The sequence below is a fragment of the Passer montanus genome, unplaced genomic scaffold, assembly GCF_014805655.1.
Source record: "Passer montanus isolate IOZ18808 unplaced genomic scaffold, ASM1480565v1 scaffold38, whole genome shotgun sequence".
Classification (NCBI taxonomy): domain Eukaryota; kingdom Metazoa; phylum Chordata; class Aves; order Passeriformes; family Passeridae; genus Passer; species Passer montanus.
This window is the reverse complement of record NW_024368596.1, coordinates 278,237-296,631: the sequence shown is the minus strand read 5'-3', so window position 1 is coordinate 296,631 and position 18,395 is coordinate 278,237. Positions and strand designations below refer to the sequence as shown.

The window sequence follows — 18,395 nt, the reverse complement described above, 5'->3', positions numbered from 1 at the left end:
GTTGGACAATCTCATCTTCACAGACTATCTCAAGATCATTCAAAATATATACACAAAATTCCCTTCACTTCCCGCTTTAACTACCATGCCCCAACTGGGGTTATTAATTGTGTTTTAATTCAAAACCAAATAAAAATACTGTGTATTCCCAAGAAACATGACTGAACTGCTGAACTTTCACCTGGGCATCCAACCCAGGAAAGCTTTGGGAACAATTGTGTTTATCCTTTGTAACATTCCTCAGTGAACCTTGTAGAGATGATGATAATAAAGCATCCCATGGAGCAAAGCCTCTCTCTGTAAAAGCTTCAGACTGTTCAGTGACTACCATAAAAACCCCTTTTCCACATTTGCATGGATATGAACAACTGACCCGCAGCAGTGGCTGCATTCTTTGTTATACAGAAAGCAAAGACAGCTCATCCTGGAGCCCAGTATCAAGAATTCTGTATTTATCTTAGCGGGCTGACCTCTGTCACTGCCCCCTGGCATTAAACAGCTATTTTTGGACGTTTCCAGCCATCTGTGCTCGCTGGAAGTGACAAGTAGAGATCCTCTCCTTCTCTAAGGCCTCGATGGTAATTTACTCTTCCTTTTTTTCGTTTTCTTTAATTCTTTATTTCTTCTCCACGCCCCTCATTTCATTCCGGTCGGCCTCAGGGTTACTGCCTCGCTTTATGTGTGCATTTTTTTCCCTGCCTCTCTGTTTTAAAACGTAACCTCAGGGTGCCGTTCCCCGCCCGGACACACCTGAGGGGAGAGACTCCTTCCCCTCACGGGGGGCTCCCGCCCACCGTGCACCGCGCATGCGCGGAGCCCGCCCACCGCCCGTGGTGGCAGCTCCGCGCAGGCGCGGCTGGGCGGGTGGGAGGGCGCACGCCGGGCAGTGCGCATGTGCGGGGCGCTGGCGGCGGGGTTTGAACGCACGGACGGTTGGAGGCGGCGGGCGGCGGCCCCGGAGGGCTGGCGGCTGTGGGAGGCGATCCGTGCCTGCGGCGGCAGGAGCGCCGACTGCCCTGGGATGGTCGGTGCTGCCCGACACAGGGACGGTTAGCGGTCGTGGGATGGTGAGTGGCCAGAGCGGCGGGAGGGTCAGTGGTCGTGGCGGCGGGGGTCGGTGCCCAGGGGATGGTCAGTGGCCGTGAGGGGGCGGCGTGAGGGGGGTAGTCAGTGCCAGGGCAGCGGGAGGGTCAGTTGCCCCGGAATGGTCATTGCCATTCGAGGGGATAGTCAGTGGTGGGGGAATGGTCAGTGCTGTGCGAGGGGATGGTCAGTGGCCCTAGGAAGGGGATAGTCAGTGCCCGGGGTATGGTCAGTGGCTCTGGGAGGGGATGGTCAGTGCCGTGTGAGGGGGTGGTCAGTGCCCGGGGATGGTCAGTGGCCCTGGACAGGGATGGTCAGTGCCCAGGGCTGGTCAGTGGCTCTGGGAGGGGGTGGCCAGTGCCCGGGGGATGGTCAGTGGCCCTGGGCAGGGGAATGGTCAGTGCCCGGGGATGGTCAGTGGCCCTGGGCAGGGGAATGGTCAGTGCCCGGGGATGGTCAGTGGCCCTGGGCAGGGGAATGGTCAGTGGCCCTGGGCAGGTGAATGGTCAGTGCCGTGCGAGGGGAATGGTCAGTGCCTGGGGATGGTCAGTGGCCCTGGGCAGGGGTGGTCAGTGGCCCTGGGCAGCGGTGGTCAGTGCCCGGGGGATGGTCAGTGGCCCCGGGAAGGGGTGGTCAGTGCCCGGGGGTGCTCAGTGACTCCCCCAGGCCCGGGGCTCCGCCGCCGCTCTGGGCGCCCCGGGGCCGCCGGGCCGGGCTGGGGAGGCCTCCCCACGGCCGTGCCCTCGGCGTGCCCCGGGCGCTGGGGGTCGCGGTGGGGGCTGCAGGGGAAGGGGCTGCTGGGGAGCAGCGTGAGGGCTGCTGGTGCCACACTCCTCGTGTGTGGGCTTGCTGTCAGCCAGAACTGCCCTTCCAGCTGCTCTCTCCTTCACCAGACCTTTCTGGTAGAACTCCTGCAGGGCAAAAGAGAACAAAACACATGTAGGGAAGGAGCTGAGAGAAAGCTGGTGCTGTACTTCAGAGAGTGGTCACCGAGCTTTGCTGCACAGGAAAGAGACAAACCAACCTTTAGGGAAATAATGATGTTTGTAAGCTCGGAAGGAAGTGAGAGGTGGAGAGGGAGTAAGAAGTGAAAGTCATTCTGTTTGATTGTGTCAGGAAAGATAGGTTCCAGCAATCCAGGGACAGGGGTGCACACTCTACCAAGTTCAGGAAATTGTAGCAAAATTTCCTATTTTGTGGATAAAAGGTTGATCTCTCCGGCATACTGAGGAGAAAATGCCACTTCTTGTAGCTGTATTTCACCCACAGCTGTGCAGTTTGACACTGTTGGTAGCTCTTGTGCCTCATTTGGAAGTTTACCAAAATTTCTTAGTTTTTGCAATCCAAGCTGTTTAGTAGGAAGGCTGCAGAGGAATGTAATTTTTGTGAAATAGGAAGTGTTGTTATGATCCTCTAACATCTGTACATAACCCTTGCAGAGAATCATCACTTGCTGACTGGTTGTATTGTCATACACAATAGAAGTAAGGAAAATAATAATTAACTTAGAAGAAATCTTGGTTGTGTTATATTAACTTTCTGGTTATGTTGATTTTTTTAATCAAAATGCTATAAAGATTGTATCAGATAATGTTTAACTTGAAAGGAGCTTGTGTTAATTTTTACATGGGAATTTTTTTCTTTTTAATGTAAAATGAGAGTTTTGATACACTGTTGTCTTTGCATCTTTGAGGATCTTGTCTGATCTCTTGGGGAGCAGTCAGCTCTAAACTATTTCTTCTGAATTTACTCTCATGTTATGCAGGATCCCTCTAAAATCTGCTTGTCAGGAAAATAAATGTTTCTTTTCCTTGCAGGGAACCAGCTCTCTGACATTGCTCGGCTGATCACTTTTCTTACCTAAGGAAGGATTGGCTCTCACGTGACAAATGAGTAAAATTCTCCATTCTCAGCTGGGAGTCTGAAAAGATGAAGCGAAGGAGTTGTTCCAGGACCCCAAAACAGCCTCTGCCCAGTCACCATAAAAGCCAAACTGATCTCTCTGCCTGGCGAAAAGGAGGGAGAATTGACTCTGAAAAAAGTTTGCAGAATAATCAGTCTGCTAATGATGGGAAATATGACAGCCAGGAAGGGTCTCTAGAGCAAGCTTTGAGCTACTTTGAGAAAGGTGAGGGAGTTTTTTGGGTGCCTATCTAGAATTGAGAAGATGACAGATAAATTTTTAATTTAAAAAAAATTATATGTTTTCTCTCTTTAATGCCTGAGCTATGTATCATTTCTTTAATGTCTTAGAAGTTTTGTGTTACTACCATGTAAAAAAAAAAGGAATAGCATAGAATGGTTTGGATTGGAAGGACCAAACCCCCCTGCCATGGGCAAGGACACCCTCCAGTAGATCACATTGCTCAGGCCCCCATCCAGCCTGGCCTTGAAGACTTTCAGGGATGGGGCAGCCACAGCTTCTCTGGACAACCTAAGCCAGGGCCTCACCACCCTCACAAGAAACAATTTTATCCCAATATCCCATGTAAACCTCCTTCAGTTTGGAGCCATTCCCTTTGTCCTGTCACTACATGCTCTTGTAAGAAGTCTCTCTACATATTTTGTATTATAATATGAATAATTTTAGAATAATTTCACTTCTCTTTTCCCTCTTTAACACTTGAGCTATGTAGTGTTTCTTTAATGTCTTAGAAGTTTTTCTTTTTACTTTGTTACTATATCAAGAAAAAGGAGTATGTGCAGGGACAGTCCAGAGAAGCTTCAAATTAATTTCTGTCCAGAAGTAGTTTCATCATGTGCTTGTCCTGTTTGTTTTTCCTAGTTCAAGACTGTGTTGCACTGAAGAAGAAGAGTGTTGTGCAGAAACACTTGGAAGCTGTGGAAAGCACTGCCCTGAAACAAGGGCTGCCCCCTGAAGGGTTTGAGATACTGCTGAACGTGGCGCTCAGTGGCAGATTTGGTACAGCATTTCTATACTGCTGGTGTAGCTTCTGTGAATGTGCCTTTCCCCCCTAATCAAACCTGCTCAGATAATGTGCTTATGGTACCGTAGCATGAAATTAATTTTTCTGGCATAATTTGGTGTAGTTTCCATTTTCCTTTGTTAAGCTGAAATGAATTATTTGTCATCATTTTGAGGTATACGTAGGTCCTTACTAAATTCATATACAACATTACATTGAGCAAGGAAGCTCTAAATAATTTTGTCCACAGGGAATTTTGACTTAAGCTGAAAAAGAATAATGAAGAACCTGGTACATGAGCACCATCTTACTTGAAATTGTCTTTTTTCCAGCTGATACAGTGAATACTCGTTTATTGAAGAGCCTGATTCCTGCCTCAGTGGTACCAGAAAGTTCTGTGGTTACAGCTGTGTCTTGGCTCTGTGTCAGCAAATGCTCAGGCAGCACTCAGGTAACTTAGTAGGTGTTTACAGTAGTTATTGCTTCTGCACAGGAACCATAAGAACAGGTTATTTTGAGGAATCAAAAATCCTGAGGTTTTATTGTACAAGGTCTTACAGAAGATATTGTCATTTACCAAGACTGGCAGAGATGCCCATTGCTAGAATGGCAATGGGAACCAAGACACATTAAGTTTCTGTGGAGATTTGGTTCCTGCTTGTCTTGTATCTTTGAACTCCTCAGGAATGGTGTCTCCAACGCTTCTGTGAAATACTTCTGCTCTGTGAGGCATCCTTTAATTTCAGTGAGGTGTCCCTTAGGTTATGTGCACCTTGGTTGTGGCAACATGACTTAACATTAGGAAAAGAGTCTTTTTTATGTTCACATGGCCTGCTCAAAGGTTTACGTGGTAAAATCATTTAGATGGGCAAAGATGAAGGCCACAGAACCCAACCATTAAGCTAATGCTGCCAAGCCAACCATGTCCCAAGAGCCACAGCTGCACACCTTTTAAATCCCTCCAGGGATGGTGATTCAACCACTTCCCTGGCAGTGTGTTCCAGTGCTTGACAACCTTTTGTAATGAAATTTCCAATTTCAACCTGCATGACAACCCTTTTGTGATGAAATTTCCAATCTCAACCTCCTTTGCAGAACTGGTTGTTTGTTTCTTCTTGACCTACCACTTTTGTACTTGGGAAAAGAGACCAGCCCCTGCCTCACTTCAGCCTCCTTTCAGGGAGCTGTGAAGAGTGAGAAGGTCTCCCCTGAGCCTCCTTTTCTCCAGGCTGAGCCCACTTGTGCCCTGTTTATTGGATTCCCTCTCTCCCAGTCACCACTGATACACAAATAGGGTCCCATGGTTCTAGAAAACCAAAACCCAGTTCCCAACAGCAGTGATGGGGCTAGTTGTTTGCCTGGTGAATCCCTTGGCAGACTTTCTTCATTTAAATACCCCTGAACTGTTTGTCTGTAGCTCCTGGTTATCTCTGAGAATGGTGTGTGTCCTTACTGACTGTGTCTCTGGAGCTGGCTCTTGATTCCCCTGCCTTGCTTTTGCCCATCACTCAATGTAATGTGGGTTTTTTTTCCTGTCTGCAGCTGCTTTTTTTAAAGTGGCTGATCACAGTGTTTGACTTCATTGATCACAAGGAACAGCTTCATGCCCTCTATGGTTTCTTCTTCTCCTTCCTGCAAGATGAGAAGTTGGTAAGGAGAACTGAAGAACATATGGAACTGATAAAATAAACCTAAATGTTCATTAGTAATATACATATTAATGCTAGAATTAGTCTGGAGTAGGTGTTGGTTAGAGAGCATTTTCTGATGGCTGGATTTCTTTATTTATTTTCTCTTTGCATTATAAGATTGCTGGGTAATTTAGATCCATAGACCGGCAAGCACTGTGAGATTGCTGTGATCTGTCTGCTTAAACATGTTTTCAAGAACTGCTACACTGTATCACAGAGAGTGTGACCATGTTTTCTGTCTAAATTCCCAAGAGTAACAGTGGTCTCTGGGATTGTCAGACATCAGCAGGTGGAGTCTCCGGCTCTTGGGCAGAAACTGACTTGTATACCATGGGCAAAAAATAAAAAAGGAAAAAAATAGTGCAGTGTTTATTTAAGGTGAAAAACTAATTGCCGTTCTACTTAATTAATTTGAAATATAGCTTAAAAGAGAACAAGCATTCAGGCAATTTCTGCCATATGGCAACTGTAAAATCCAGGAATTTTGAAGTGTTTGGATTCAGGGCATAATAAGATAATCTTGGCAGTCATGTTAGACATGAAATTGTTAATATTCTTTCACTCTATATTTTATGGTTAAAACAACTTCCCAAAATTCTGAGTTATACGTCTTGTAATGTTTTTAATGGTTTTAGATTAACTTAATTTATAATCTTTCCATAAAACTGGATTTAAGTTCTTAATGTTTGAAATAGCTTTTTCAGACATGATGGATCAGTTGGAAAGTGCATCAGAGTTGGTTTGAAACTAATTTAAGGCTCTTTAGAGCCTCAACTGCAGTTAAAAGTTCTAAAAAAGTATGTTGGTTCAAAGGTGCCTTTGCTTTTGAAAATGCAATTGCACTTTCACTGCTGGCTCTTGTAATTTCTAGACCATGTTCCAAAAGAAATGATCCAAGTTAATTAAACAGCTTGGTTACTGTCAGGACTGCTCACAGTGCAGGTGAAGTTCTAGATGGAGTTGCTGTGTGGGGCTGTCTCTTGTGCTGCTCTTTGTGTGTCCTGGCTGTGTCTGCAGCAGCAGCAGAGCTCATGGCTGCCCTTGCTTTGCAGTGCCCCTACATCTGCCACGTGCTCTACCTGCTGACCAGGAGGGAAAATGGTGAGTCTCATCTGTGTGGGCTGAAATACCATTTTATTTCTGATTCTCTTTGCTGCCCGTTCTTCTAGTGCAGCTGATACAATGATTAGCCAATATTGTGCTTTTAATGCAAGGAAGAATGAGTGGTAGTTCAGGCAAAGCTTTGTGTAACACTTGCTGAATTGGAAACTTCTCTATTACCCTAGAAATAAGAATTATTGGTTCTACTTGCTTTGTCATGATTTTATAATAAAAATGTTACTTATATAACTTTTGCTTAGATGTCTAATATGGTATTTTTAAAATCCTTTATTTTCCTAATTGTATTTCCAGTCAAGCCTTTTCGGATTAGGATACTGCTTGACCTCCAAGCAAAAATGGTGAGTTTATTTCAGATCTTGTAGAGTTTGAACTGTGATTAATAATGTACTTTGTAAGACTAATGTCCTTACACAATGGAGAAGTGTGACTTGGACCTGGAATTGTAGGTTTTAGTCTTTGTAGCATTAAAGTTTCTCTCTTGCATGTGCATTCCTAATTTTCATGTGTGTTTTGTGAGCACATGCAGTGATATATGCAAAGCTCAATGTTTTATGATCAGGTATGGGGAAATCTCTGAAGCAAGGGGCAGCTTCATTTATCTATTACAGTCTTTAATTTTCTGTTCATCTTCCTTTTTCAAGTGGTACCAAAAATGACTGAAAAATGTAAGATTGTAGAGGACCTTGCTTTTTTTTTTTTAGAAAAAAACATTGCTATAATAACATGTTTTTAGACAGCAGAAGACTATGTTTTATCACTTTGATTGTTAAATTCCTTTCTCTCAGTTATGACTACAGAAAGGTCTTCAGTCCTCTTGCTATTGTTATTTAATTGACCCAATTTCTGTTGTTTCTGTCAGTTTTAGTTGTTTATCTATGGTTACTTGATCATGTGTAGCTCTAGGAATTTAGCTTTTACTGATATTTTCTACTTCTGAAACACAGCATTCAGTTTCTATATTAAAAACATACCTCACGTGTTTTCTCTCTTGTTCTGTTACTTTACAGGGAATGCAGTCTCATCTGCAAGCTCTGCTATCACTTTACAAACTTTTCTGCCCACAACAGGTTACCATAACTCTTCCTGGGAAAATGAAGGTAAGGAATTAGATTTAGTCAATTCAAAACCATGATTTACTATAGTATTTGTATGGAGCTTTCTATTCAAGCTATGGCAGATTTACTGGTGAAAATTAATTCTATTTCCTCTTTTCACTAAGTAAAATCAGGTTTAGATGAGGATTCTTTGCCTTGTGTTTTGTTTCCTCTCCAGCACAATGAGATGATTTGGTAAGGAATGACATCTACCTTTATTTTATGAGGATTACTTTAATCCTTCTTTGTGTTCCTGCTGGGTTTGACTTGTTTCACACAATATTAATTTCTGAAGGAAACAAACTGTCTAATTTGTCAAGGTATTCTTCTAATTGTTGCCATGCTCAAGTACAAATGACAGTGGAAATCAGTAAGTAGCTCTGCACTTGGAAAGTCTTTGTCATAGGAGAGAGAAAAAAGCAGGTAAAAAATGTAGGAAACTGGTTTGTCAGAGCTGCAAGGAACAACAAGAAATTACTCCCCTTTTAGAGAGGCCTGTGTGCTCAGCCCTTTGACCAAGTAGAAACATGTAATAGAACCAGATCTATAAGAGAAAACAGCAGCTGGTAAGACCTAAATTGTGCAACAAAAATTTATTTCAGTGGGAGCGAATTAAAAGTTTGAGATTTTTGTTGGTTTTTTAGAACAGACATTTAATTTATATGCAGGCAAGTTGAGTTTCAATAAAATTTGTTTCAATCTGTGTGTGTATTTATATTATTCTCTAAATTTTTATTTTGCATTGTGCTGCACAGTCATCTGCTGGAGAATTTACATTTTTTAGCATGCACATTTACATTTTTTAGAAGTGCAGTAAATTACTAGCAACTAGATCCCAAATATTTCTTCAACTGTTTTTATGAACACACTGTATTGTGTACTAAAAGCTTGATTAACTAGGTCCAAGCCAATCTAAATACTTTTGTAATGGTTTGGCACTTGATTAGAATTTAAAGACTGATTGGCATTGAAATGTCCAAAAAAGTGCAAAAAAGTGTTAGCTTTTCCAATTTTTTGTAGTAATATCTACAGTAATGTGAGTATTTAGTTACTCATGGCATTGTTCTGTTATGTGGGTGTCACTGCTGCTGAATTCAGGAAATTTTTCTATTAACTGAGCATGTCATGTTTATTTGAAGGTGTACTTGAGGGTTAATCTATGAGTTGATGATTGGTTTGAATTAAGATAAGACAGAAGTGTTGGAGATCCCTTCTGAAAAGGGGGAAGTTGTTTCCAAAGGAAATAAAAGCTCAACTGTTGAATTGTAGACCAAAGGTGATGAAACTGAGGAATGATGAGAGTTCTGTGCTGTGAAAATCTGTCAAGTAGAGCTAAGTGTCTCTACATGACTGTGGTGATGTTTATCAGAATAGAAAATGATCTTTTTGTTGCTTTATCCTAGCTTGACTTCTTGCATGGATGTCTGATTTCTGTTTCCAGACTTACTTCAAGAACCCTGAAGGCCCATGGAAAGCAGCAATCACTGCAGTGAGGCAGAGAACCCAGGGAACCTCTCCCCTGTCCAAGGCAGTGTTTTTAGGCATATCTCAACCTCAGTCACGAAAAAGGGTATGTCATGGGCCTGAGGCACATCCCAGAAGGTGCCAAGGAGTGGCTTTCTTTATGAATATTGGCACATAATGGGAGTCTGGCTTTATTTGGCACTGGAAAGGGGGGAGTAACTGTAGAGAAATGCAGCAATCAATTATAATGAAAGCCTGGGTACCTTTTTTGTAAAACTGGGTTTTTCTGGGAACACTGTTCATGAGTGCAGCCAATTGCATTGGAAGCTGAACCATTTGTGTTTCCTTTCTACAGAAATGGAATGCCCAGTTGGTTATACCTGCAAGCAGTGCAAACATAAATAATTTAGAAGAGGACAGAGAAAATAACTATTTTTATTTGTACAGTACAAATGAGTCTTTTCCAGTGGAGCAGCTGCAGACCTTCCCTCAGCTTCTACAGAATATCCACCATCTAGAGGTGAGTTTCATGAAGGTCTTGGTGAATGTTTTGGGAGACCAAAGGGTGTTCCTCTATGCCCTATTTATGTGAGTAATGTGTGGGCTACCTAATTCTAACAGCATCTAGTCCTAACTGAGGATGGTGAATGAGTCCTGGGAATGGTCTTGTTGCTGGTAAAAAGATTGGACATGAGGTTCTCTGGCAGTTTATTGATGTAAATACTGAATAATTCTTTATTTTCTTTTTTTCCTTGCAGTTTCCTTCCCAGATGGGTTCAGTGCTAGCAAACCCCTTATTGCTTCACTACATGAATTGTGTGAAAGATGAATCTATTTACCTGAGGCTTTACTATTGGATGGGCCAGATGCTCCAGGAAGGTAAAAACTTCAGTATTATCTTGTGAGGCAAGGAGCTAAAGGATGTCTGAGGCTTTTCACTTTTCAGTAATGGTTCTTTGCTATTCAGATTTACAGAGATAAGCATAGTGTTAAAACAGCTACTGGAGGAGAGCTGAATTTGGTTTCTCATTGTGCTTTTCTTGCTGTGCTCATATTCAAGTACAGTATTCTCTCCTGTTCAGAATGCACCTGGTGTGTGGTTGATAACCCATATGAAGAAGAATTCAAGAGCTTCCTGGAAACAATCTACAAGGCAGAATGTTTCTTGCAGGTAAGTGCATGTTTTATGGAAGCCAAGGGTTTCACAAAGTCTTCCTTTAAAGAGCTTCTGGCAGTTACTTGTTTCCTGTAGTATTTCTGAGACAATGACTCAAGTGATAAAAATACCTTTACCTATGGCAAGTCAATATTCTGGAAATAGCCTTGGTTTCTGCAGGAAAAATAATCTTAAGAATGATAATTTGAATGTCTGGCAAGTATGGCAGGAAGGAGCTGTGAGCCTCTTGCTTTCTGCAGAGTGATGTGAGTGTGGCAAAATGCAGTCAGATGGCTTTTTGAATATTTTTCTTCTGCTTTTCAGGATGGATTTTCTGCCTGTGAAGAGTTCCTGTATAAGACCCTTCCTCTCTGGGATGGCTTCTGCTGCCGCTCAGAAATCCTCAGGCTCCTGACTTGGATCCCCCTCAGCAGTTTCTCTGGTATGTGCCTCAGATCCTTTGGGTGAGCTTGCACAGTGGGATATCTCAGGGCATAGAATTTGTGCACTGATATCATACTGCTTTCTCATTTTTTTCAGACATTAAGTCATATCTCTTTGATCCCCTGGCACAGCTCTTTTTCACATCATCTATTTACTTTAAGGTAATTTAATTAATTACATTGAATACAATGACTGTATTCACTAAACATCTGGTTGATACTACTATCTGTACTTGTGTTAGGTGTAGCAGTCTGAGGGATTCTATAAGAAACATCTTTTTGAGAAGTCTGTGCCCAAGCAGGATAAAATATATACTTAGAGTTTAACTTCCTTAGGGAATAGTTGCTTTAAGATATCTTCCTTTTCTGAGTGGAATTAAGCTGGGGCACTGGAGATAAAAATAACTGACAGCACACAACACAATAGTTCATTTGTTTTATTGCAGTTTTAACTATTTGTTTAAACTGTTTTATTGCAGTTTTTCAGAACTTGAAGTTCACATTCTTCAGGAAAGGCTATATACAACACATACATTCAGTTCTAGGGGCCATGCAGCTATGTCACTGCTCCTGAGAAACTCCTGGTACCTTTCCTTGGATATGCCATTTCTCAAAGCATTCTTTGTTTGAAATTATTCTCTTGCATAAATTGTCATCAACTTGATTTCTTTTTGCCTATTGCAGTGCAGTGTTCTGGAGAGCCTGAAGGAGCTGTTGCAGAACTGGTTAAATTGCAGTGTGATTCAAATGGATTTGGAGTTTTCTTCTGTGTAAGTTTGTCTTTAAAGAATGTTAGCCGTGTTCTGTGCATTGCTCACTGGTGTATTTAGATCTGTATTCTAGCCCTAACACCCAGCTTAAAGACCAACCAGAAGGTTAATAATGCAGTTATGATTCTGCTATATTGTGAGCTACCTTGTCAGGCCTGTTCATTGTCTTTCTTTAGAAGTATTTCTGGTGACACTGGAAATTGAGGTGTCCAGAATTCAAAATCCTCATACTACTGACAGCTGGGTGGTCATAATGGTGCTGATAACAGTGTGTTACTGCCTGTATTGAAGCACAAGTGTCTGTTGTTGAGTATTTGATGGGGCAAAAGCATAAACTTCAGTTTTGTTTTCCCATTTTCCATGTTGCTGTTTGCAAAGAGGTTTCTGTAATGTTGTGCCATGTCTTTGCTGCAGGAACACCACCCTCTCTGGGCTAGTGAACTTGGTGGCTGAACTGGTTCACTTTGTGGGACGGCTCTCAACAATTGCACTGCGTTTGGAAAACAATTCCACGCTCTTGCTCTACTTCATTCTGGATTTCTATGGGACTGTGTGTATCCCAGCGATTTTGTCTTTCTTTTCAAGTACTCCTAAGGCCTGTTTGCATTTTTAAGCTAAAGCATAAAAGCATCTTCCTCATTCTAGTTTACAGAATTGGTGATTAAATGCCAGAATATTCCACATACTTGGTCGATCTGCAGGTGAAAGCTGCTGTTGTTGCATCCACAGGCAGAAATAAATGTGCTGCTAGAAAGTGGTTGCTCTGAATTCAGAGGTGAACTGAGGAAGAAGTAACAGTAGGCCAGAACCTGCTTTTTTTAATGCTGACTTAAAAGAACAGTGATCAGTTCAATTTCAAATAATATATCTTGGTTTTTTTCTTTAAATGTTTCCTTAAAAAAGTGGGATTTTTTTCTAGTTTGTGCTGTAGGCAAACTGAACAGCATCAAATAGCCTTAAGTATTCTCCAGCTTCCTCATGTCCTCTCTGTAGTTGTGCTTATTGTGAACTCCAGCCATGCTGTAACAACAGCAATGGCTCCTACAGTTCAGGTTGGGAATAGCTGAAAAAACAATGACGGTTCTGGGATCTATTTGTAACTGAATTTGTCCACTAAAAATGCACAAAAGTGATGGGCAACAACACTTGTGTAAGACACCCTGGCCTTCCCTTCTGCATGGATCTGGCTGGAATTCAGTGTTGTGCTCTCTGTTGCTCTCACCCCCGTGGTAGTTTGTAATAATCATTATTTTGGCAGTAATAATCAGCCTGGATGTGTTTCATTTCTGCAGGTGTGTGACATATACCTGAAGTACAACCTGCCTTTGCTGATAATGCCTCCTGCTGGGGTTTTCTACCCAGCACTGCTCAGCATGGATTCTGTCAACTTGAATCAGCTCTGCTACATTATGTACAGGTACTACAACAGGTGTAGGCTGCAGGAACTCCTTGTCTTCTCTTTCAGTCTTTTGGAAATGAAATGACTTTGTTGTAAAAATCTGGGATCTTCTTGCTGTGCAAGGTAAAAATTCCACTTGTGTCCAGCTTTCATGATGAAGGATTTTATAGCTGTAGTTCCTACTCTTTTTTTTCAGTCTGTTATCCAAGATAGCAGGATTCTGACCTCTTTCCTGGCGTTATTTCCATATCTTTGATATGAAAGAAGTTCCCCTATTGTTTTGAGGGAACTAAAGTCAGCCAGCTGGGATTAATGGTAGTAACTACACAACTTCTCACTCCTGTTCTTTGGCTACTACACTTGAGCTTTTCCTTACAAATTCTGCCATGTGCTGGGTAGGAAGCACTTCTTCCACCTCCAGACTCCAGGAATTTGGGACTGCCTTGTGCAAGGCCAAAGACAGCACTGTTTGTTGCTCTGCAGGATCCACCACCAAGGCTGCACTTCTTGGCCTTGTTAGTTCCAGTGGCTGCATCTGAGGAGAAGAGTGGCCAATAGCTGACAGCTGGTGCAGGGCTCTCCATGTGGCTTTTTCTCTAAGGAATCTGCAGGGTAATTAACATGACAGGAAGGTCTCCAGGAAATAAGAAGAGCTAGTGCTTATTATATAGAACAACTGTCAAGTTGCATTACTTCCAGTGGCTTCTGTTTCTTTGCTTAGTGAATGAAAGTCTCCCTTCTTAAAAACACTGCATTTCTCTGCTGATTTAAAGGCTGGATGTCCATTCTTGTGTGTTGCACTTATGAAGGTGACTGTCCCAGGCAAACTGGTCATGTGTGAATCATTTAAGGTACTAATATTATTAGGTATGTCCCTACTCTGCCAAGTGATAGTCCCTTTGAATTCTTTTTCATGTCTCTTTCACCAGTAAAGTTTGATGATCTTTCTCATGGTGGAAATACATTTTCTTGATACATTCCTCCAGCTTTTTTTCAACACAGCCATGTAGTAAAAATTTATAGGCCCCTAACTTTCTCTATTTTGTTGGGTTTTTTTTCAGGTATCGAACCAACTTGGTGGCTGCAAAACAAAATGAGCTCAGTAAAAAGGTACTGTGGGCACATCTGTTATGAGCTAGAACAGCCTGTAGCAAGTAATTGGGTTGAGTGGAGGGGAGGTGTACTAATGGCCATCTTTTAAGGACTGCAGGGAGCACACAGCTGCTTTGAGGATGTTATTTATTAATTTTTTTCTTTTTTCCCCTCAGCAAATACTGCAGTTCAAGTTCAGTAACCAGACATATCAAGAGTACAACCAGTACATAGTAGCTATGGTGGGCTGTCTGTGGACATCCAGTGCATTCCAGAAGGATATTCATCCTCAAGGTCTTTGTATGGATGATAAACTGCTGAGTAAAACTGCAGTGAAGGAATTAAAAACCAGCTTTAACATTGTTTATCATCCAGCCATGATGGGCTACTCTGTTCAATTCCTGCAGCAGGTAATGGTGTAGCCAAGATTTGGATCTTTCATGGCACCAGATGTTCTGTCTTGACTGTTTCTGTAGAGAAGGGTCTCTGTGTCCTGGCTGACTGGTAGAGGCAACTGAGCTTTCAAAAGCTGCTGTGGCATTCTGTGTTTGTTAGATTACTGGCTATTGGAAAGTCTTTGTGTGGTGTGAGAGGGTTGTATGTATGAATGTAGCAGTTTTGGATGTGAATTTGTACTCCTGATAGTTTTGAGATAGAACTAAAATAGCAAATTAATGAAATAAATGACACTTCAGTAAAAGCTTACCAAAGGTGCATTCTGCCCCACAAAATAGGCAGTGTGATCTAAATATTTAAACTCTAGAAAGTCAAGAAATGCATGGTTAAATTATATACAGCTGTTTGTACTAGAATTTGTTAGCAGTATTTTCTAGCTCTTGAGGTAGTTTTTCTGGCTTACTAAAATAGAAATACAAGTAGCTGCTTCAAGTACAGAGGTAACATAACATTGTCTTGCATTGTCTGGTGTGAGTTCTGCCAGGAGTTCTCTTGAGCTCTGGGTGCCCTCATGTGTTCAGTGCAGCTGCTGAAGAGTGGAGAGAGCAGTTTGCCAGAGCTGTTATTGTCCCAAGATGTGTGTGCTGCTCCAAGAAACCAGGTTTTGTAGGCTGTCCAAGGGCTGCACAGAGATGCCAGTTTGTTGTGAGAAACTCTGGCAGGCTCAAGGCAAGTGTAGGTGTGACTCCTGGAATGCAGCAAGGGGCACCTGAGAAGTTGAAGCAAAGAATTCTGGTTAGGAACACTTGACAAATTAGCCTTTGTTATGTGCTCAGTGTCCTGAATCAAGCTAATTTATATCTTACTGCTGATTAAACTCAGATTTTGTCTTTGCTTAAGGAAGCTATTTTGGTTTTGTTAGACCAAGGAAAGTTGTATACATCTCATATCTTTTGTCCTCGTAATTTTTGTTCTGAGGCTTCCTAGAATCATGGAATATCCTGCAGTGGAAGGGACCCACAAAAATCATAAAGTTCAACTCCTGCCTCTGTAAAGGACAGCCTAAGAATCCCACCCTGTGCCTGGGAGTGTTTTCCAGACACTTCTTGCATTCTTTCTGACTTGGTGCTGTCACCACCTCCCTGGGGAGCCTGTTCCAGTACCCAGTGATCCTTGGTGGGAAGAACCTTTTCCTGATATCCAACCTAAACTTTCCCTGACACGGGTTCCTAACTCTTCTTTTTAAGTTTTGCACATTAAAAAAACCCCAAACTAGAAACCAACAACCATAACACAAAACCAAAAAACACCCAACCTCAAAATCCCTTAAAAAACCCCCAAAACTTTCTGGTGGGGAATTCTTGCATTCTCTTTCTACTGTAGAACCAGGAGAAATTTTGCTTAGCAGCTATGACAAATGTGTTTTAAGGCAGGAGGAAATAATGTTGAGCTGCAGGGACTCATTTTCCTTAGCAGTGCTGAGCACCAGAGGGCAGTGCTCTGCAGCACTGATCTCAGTGCCACTTCTCTCCTCTTGCTCTTATTGTGAATTTCTGATGTTTAGAAAGGGAGACTTTTACACTGCACAGAGAGTAGTAAAGATACCTGTGAATATTCCCTGTTGCAATCCTGTAATGCTGCAGCACAGGACAAGAGAGTCCAGATGTCACCTTGCCACTTATGCACAGGGCATGATGCTGGAAACAGGGTTAAAAATCTCTGAATTTCTTTGCATGCTTGCACTTGCTGATTTAGGAGAGGACTTAGCAGAGATCCAGCAACCCTGGAAATACTTTTTATCTGACTTCATATTGTTTTATTCCCTTTCCTTAAGATTTGTCCTGATGATACCACCTTCAACTTCAAATTCATTAAGGTAAGATTTCTTGTTTTAGTAAATAAAGCAGGCAATTTTCAGCAGCTGTGTTGAAGAGTGTCAGGTTTAGTGTTCACCAAACTCACAAATGCTCTAGAAAAATTTTGGAAGTGGGAAAATTACAGCTGTAGGCTTTGATTCAGTCTCTTAACAGGGCCAAACAAGAAAGCATCAACACCTGAGAAGTATCTGTGGCTAGTGATTTGAGGTTTTATGTATTTCCTTCATGAGTCAGTGCAGGGCTGTTTATTGCTCTCTGCAGGCTCCAGGAAAAGTTACATTCTTGATGCACTTAAAGTACATTGGTAATACAAATTCTGCTTCATATTATATTTCTGAGACAGATGTGTAGCTTTGTTACAGCTTTGAACAGGAATCCTTCACTGAGCAAATACAGTGGCAGTTGGTTTCCTTTCCTATGCCACAGTGTACTTCAAACCTGATCTGGAGGAATCACCACTAGTGATGGAAGGAAGGCTTTTACAGCCATGTTCTTTTAGTTCCTGACATATTCCCTGTTGATCCAATAGATGTTTCCTTTTTCTGGAAGTGGGGTTTATAAAAACTCTCAGTATTAAAGAAAGATCATGATTCAGTCTAAGAATGTGTACTGTGTAATTGTGGGCATTTAGGAACAGCAGGTGACCCTGTACCTGTGGGTATTTACAGATGTCACCCAACATGTGGATGTTGTCCCACAGGAAGGCAGAGCTTGCAGACCTTTCCAAATTGTCCTAAGAATTGTAAAGCTTTGTTCTGCACATCTGACTCTTCTTTCTGGTTTACAGGGGAAGAAGTGGGACTGGTATCTGGAATATCTCTACACCCAAGGCTTGAAGGGGCTGAAGGTCTTTATTGAGAGCAGCATCAGTCGGGTTTCCCAGGCCTCTCACAGCAAAGCTGGGAATGTGGAGGGGTGACCTGGGGCTCACTGGACTTCTTCTGTCATCTGGAGCAGACTTGCAGACTCTAAAAGACTGTGTCACTAATTCTTCCCTTCTCAGAGGAGAGAAACAGAGCACTGACTCTTCCCTGCACTTTTGTACTGACATCTCTCTTGTGAAAGTGAAGATACAGATGTTGAGCTGCTTGGTTCACTAACACTGAGCCCCCTCTTGTCCCTGCTAAACTTCTCTGGTCTGAAGCTGGTGAGCTCTGTGTGATGTGACATCCACATTTTTCTCCTGGTGTGTCTCTGTTGCAGTATCTGTTCTGATTGAGAAACAAACATTTTCCATCTCAAAACTGCAGTGAACAGTGGTGCTTCATTTATAAGCAATGTTGACCCCTGTCTTGATTTGCTTTCCTCAGCAGCAGGTAATGGGAAACAACTTAATCAGCCTTTCAGGGGTCCTGTGCCGTCTTGGATTGGAGCAATGTGAGTTTCCCAATTCCCTGTTGTACTCTGTGTGACTTTTAACAGGCTGACCAAACTGATCTTCCTAAAGAAGAATTAGTTAATTAAGTTAATTTGCATTTTGAGGCTTACGGAACAGTTTCTGTGTGAACTCTGATTATAATGATCTTGTACAGCTGGAAGGTTTGGTGTTCACTTGATGATTTATTGGTGTAAGCACCTACACAGTGTTGCCACCAGCTCACCACTTTGGATATTGATAAGTGCAAATGTAACTTTCCTTTTTGTGTTTTTAGCTCCATAGGTGTTGTATATTATTTGAGTACATATGTATAATATATGTTCTGTAAAATATTTCTTATGTGTCATATTGAAAAAACTCTTTTACAAAATGTCTTCTCCTGTCATTTCATTTTAAGTCTTGAGTAGCTGAGAGAAGCTGAACTGAGGTTTCCAAAATCTGAATGAACTTTATTTTTCTGCCATGAAACAGGGTTGTAACCACTTGAGAGTTGGGTTAGATTA

The 18,395-nt window shown here is 42.1% G+C and overlaps 1 protein-coding gene across 1 annotated transcript; it reads left to right on the top strand.

The window, feature by feature from the left end:
- The first annotated feature begins 910 nt into the window (after nucleotides 1-910).
- On the top strand, nucleotides 911-18,218 carry CENPI (centromere protein I). The gene is made up of 21 exons (XM_039717495.1): nucleotides 911-1,067; nucleotides 2,901-3,211; nucleotides 3,869-4,006; nucleotides 4,343-4,461; nucleotides 5,553-5,660; nucleotides 6,754-6,802; nucleotides 7,115-7,161; nucleotides 7,831-7,920; nucleotides 9,359-9,487; nucleotides 9,737-9,901; nucleotides 10,140-10,260; nucleotides 10,464-10,552; nucleotides 10,862-10,979; nucleotides 11,078-11,142; nucleotides 11,665-11,750; nucleotides 12,165-12,300; nucleotides 13,043-13,167; nucleotides 14,211-14,259; nucleotides 14,418-14,651; nucleotides 16,472-16,513; nucleotides 17,302-18,218. The coding sequence occupies exons 2-21, from the start codon at nucleotides 3,013-3,015 to the stop codon at nucleotides 17,431-17,433; spliced, it is 2,241 nt and encodes a 746-aa protein (XP_039573429.1). The 5' UTR covers nucleotides 911-1,067; nucleotides 2,901-3,012; the 3' UTR covers nucleotides 17,434-18,218.
- Nucleotides 18,219-18,395: the final 177 nt, after the last annotated feature.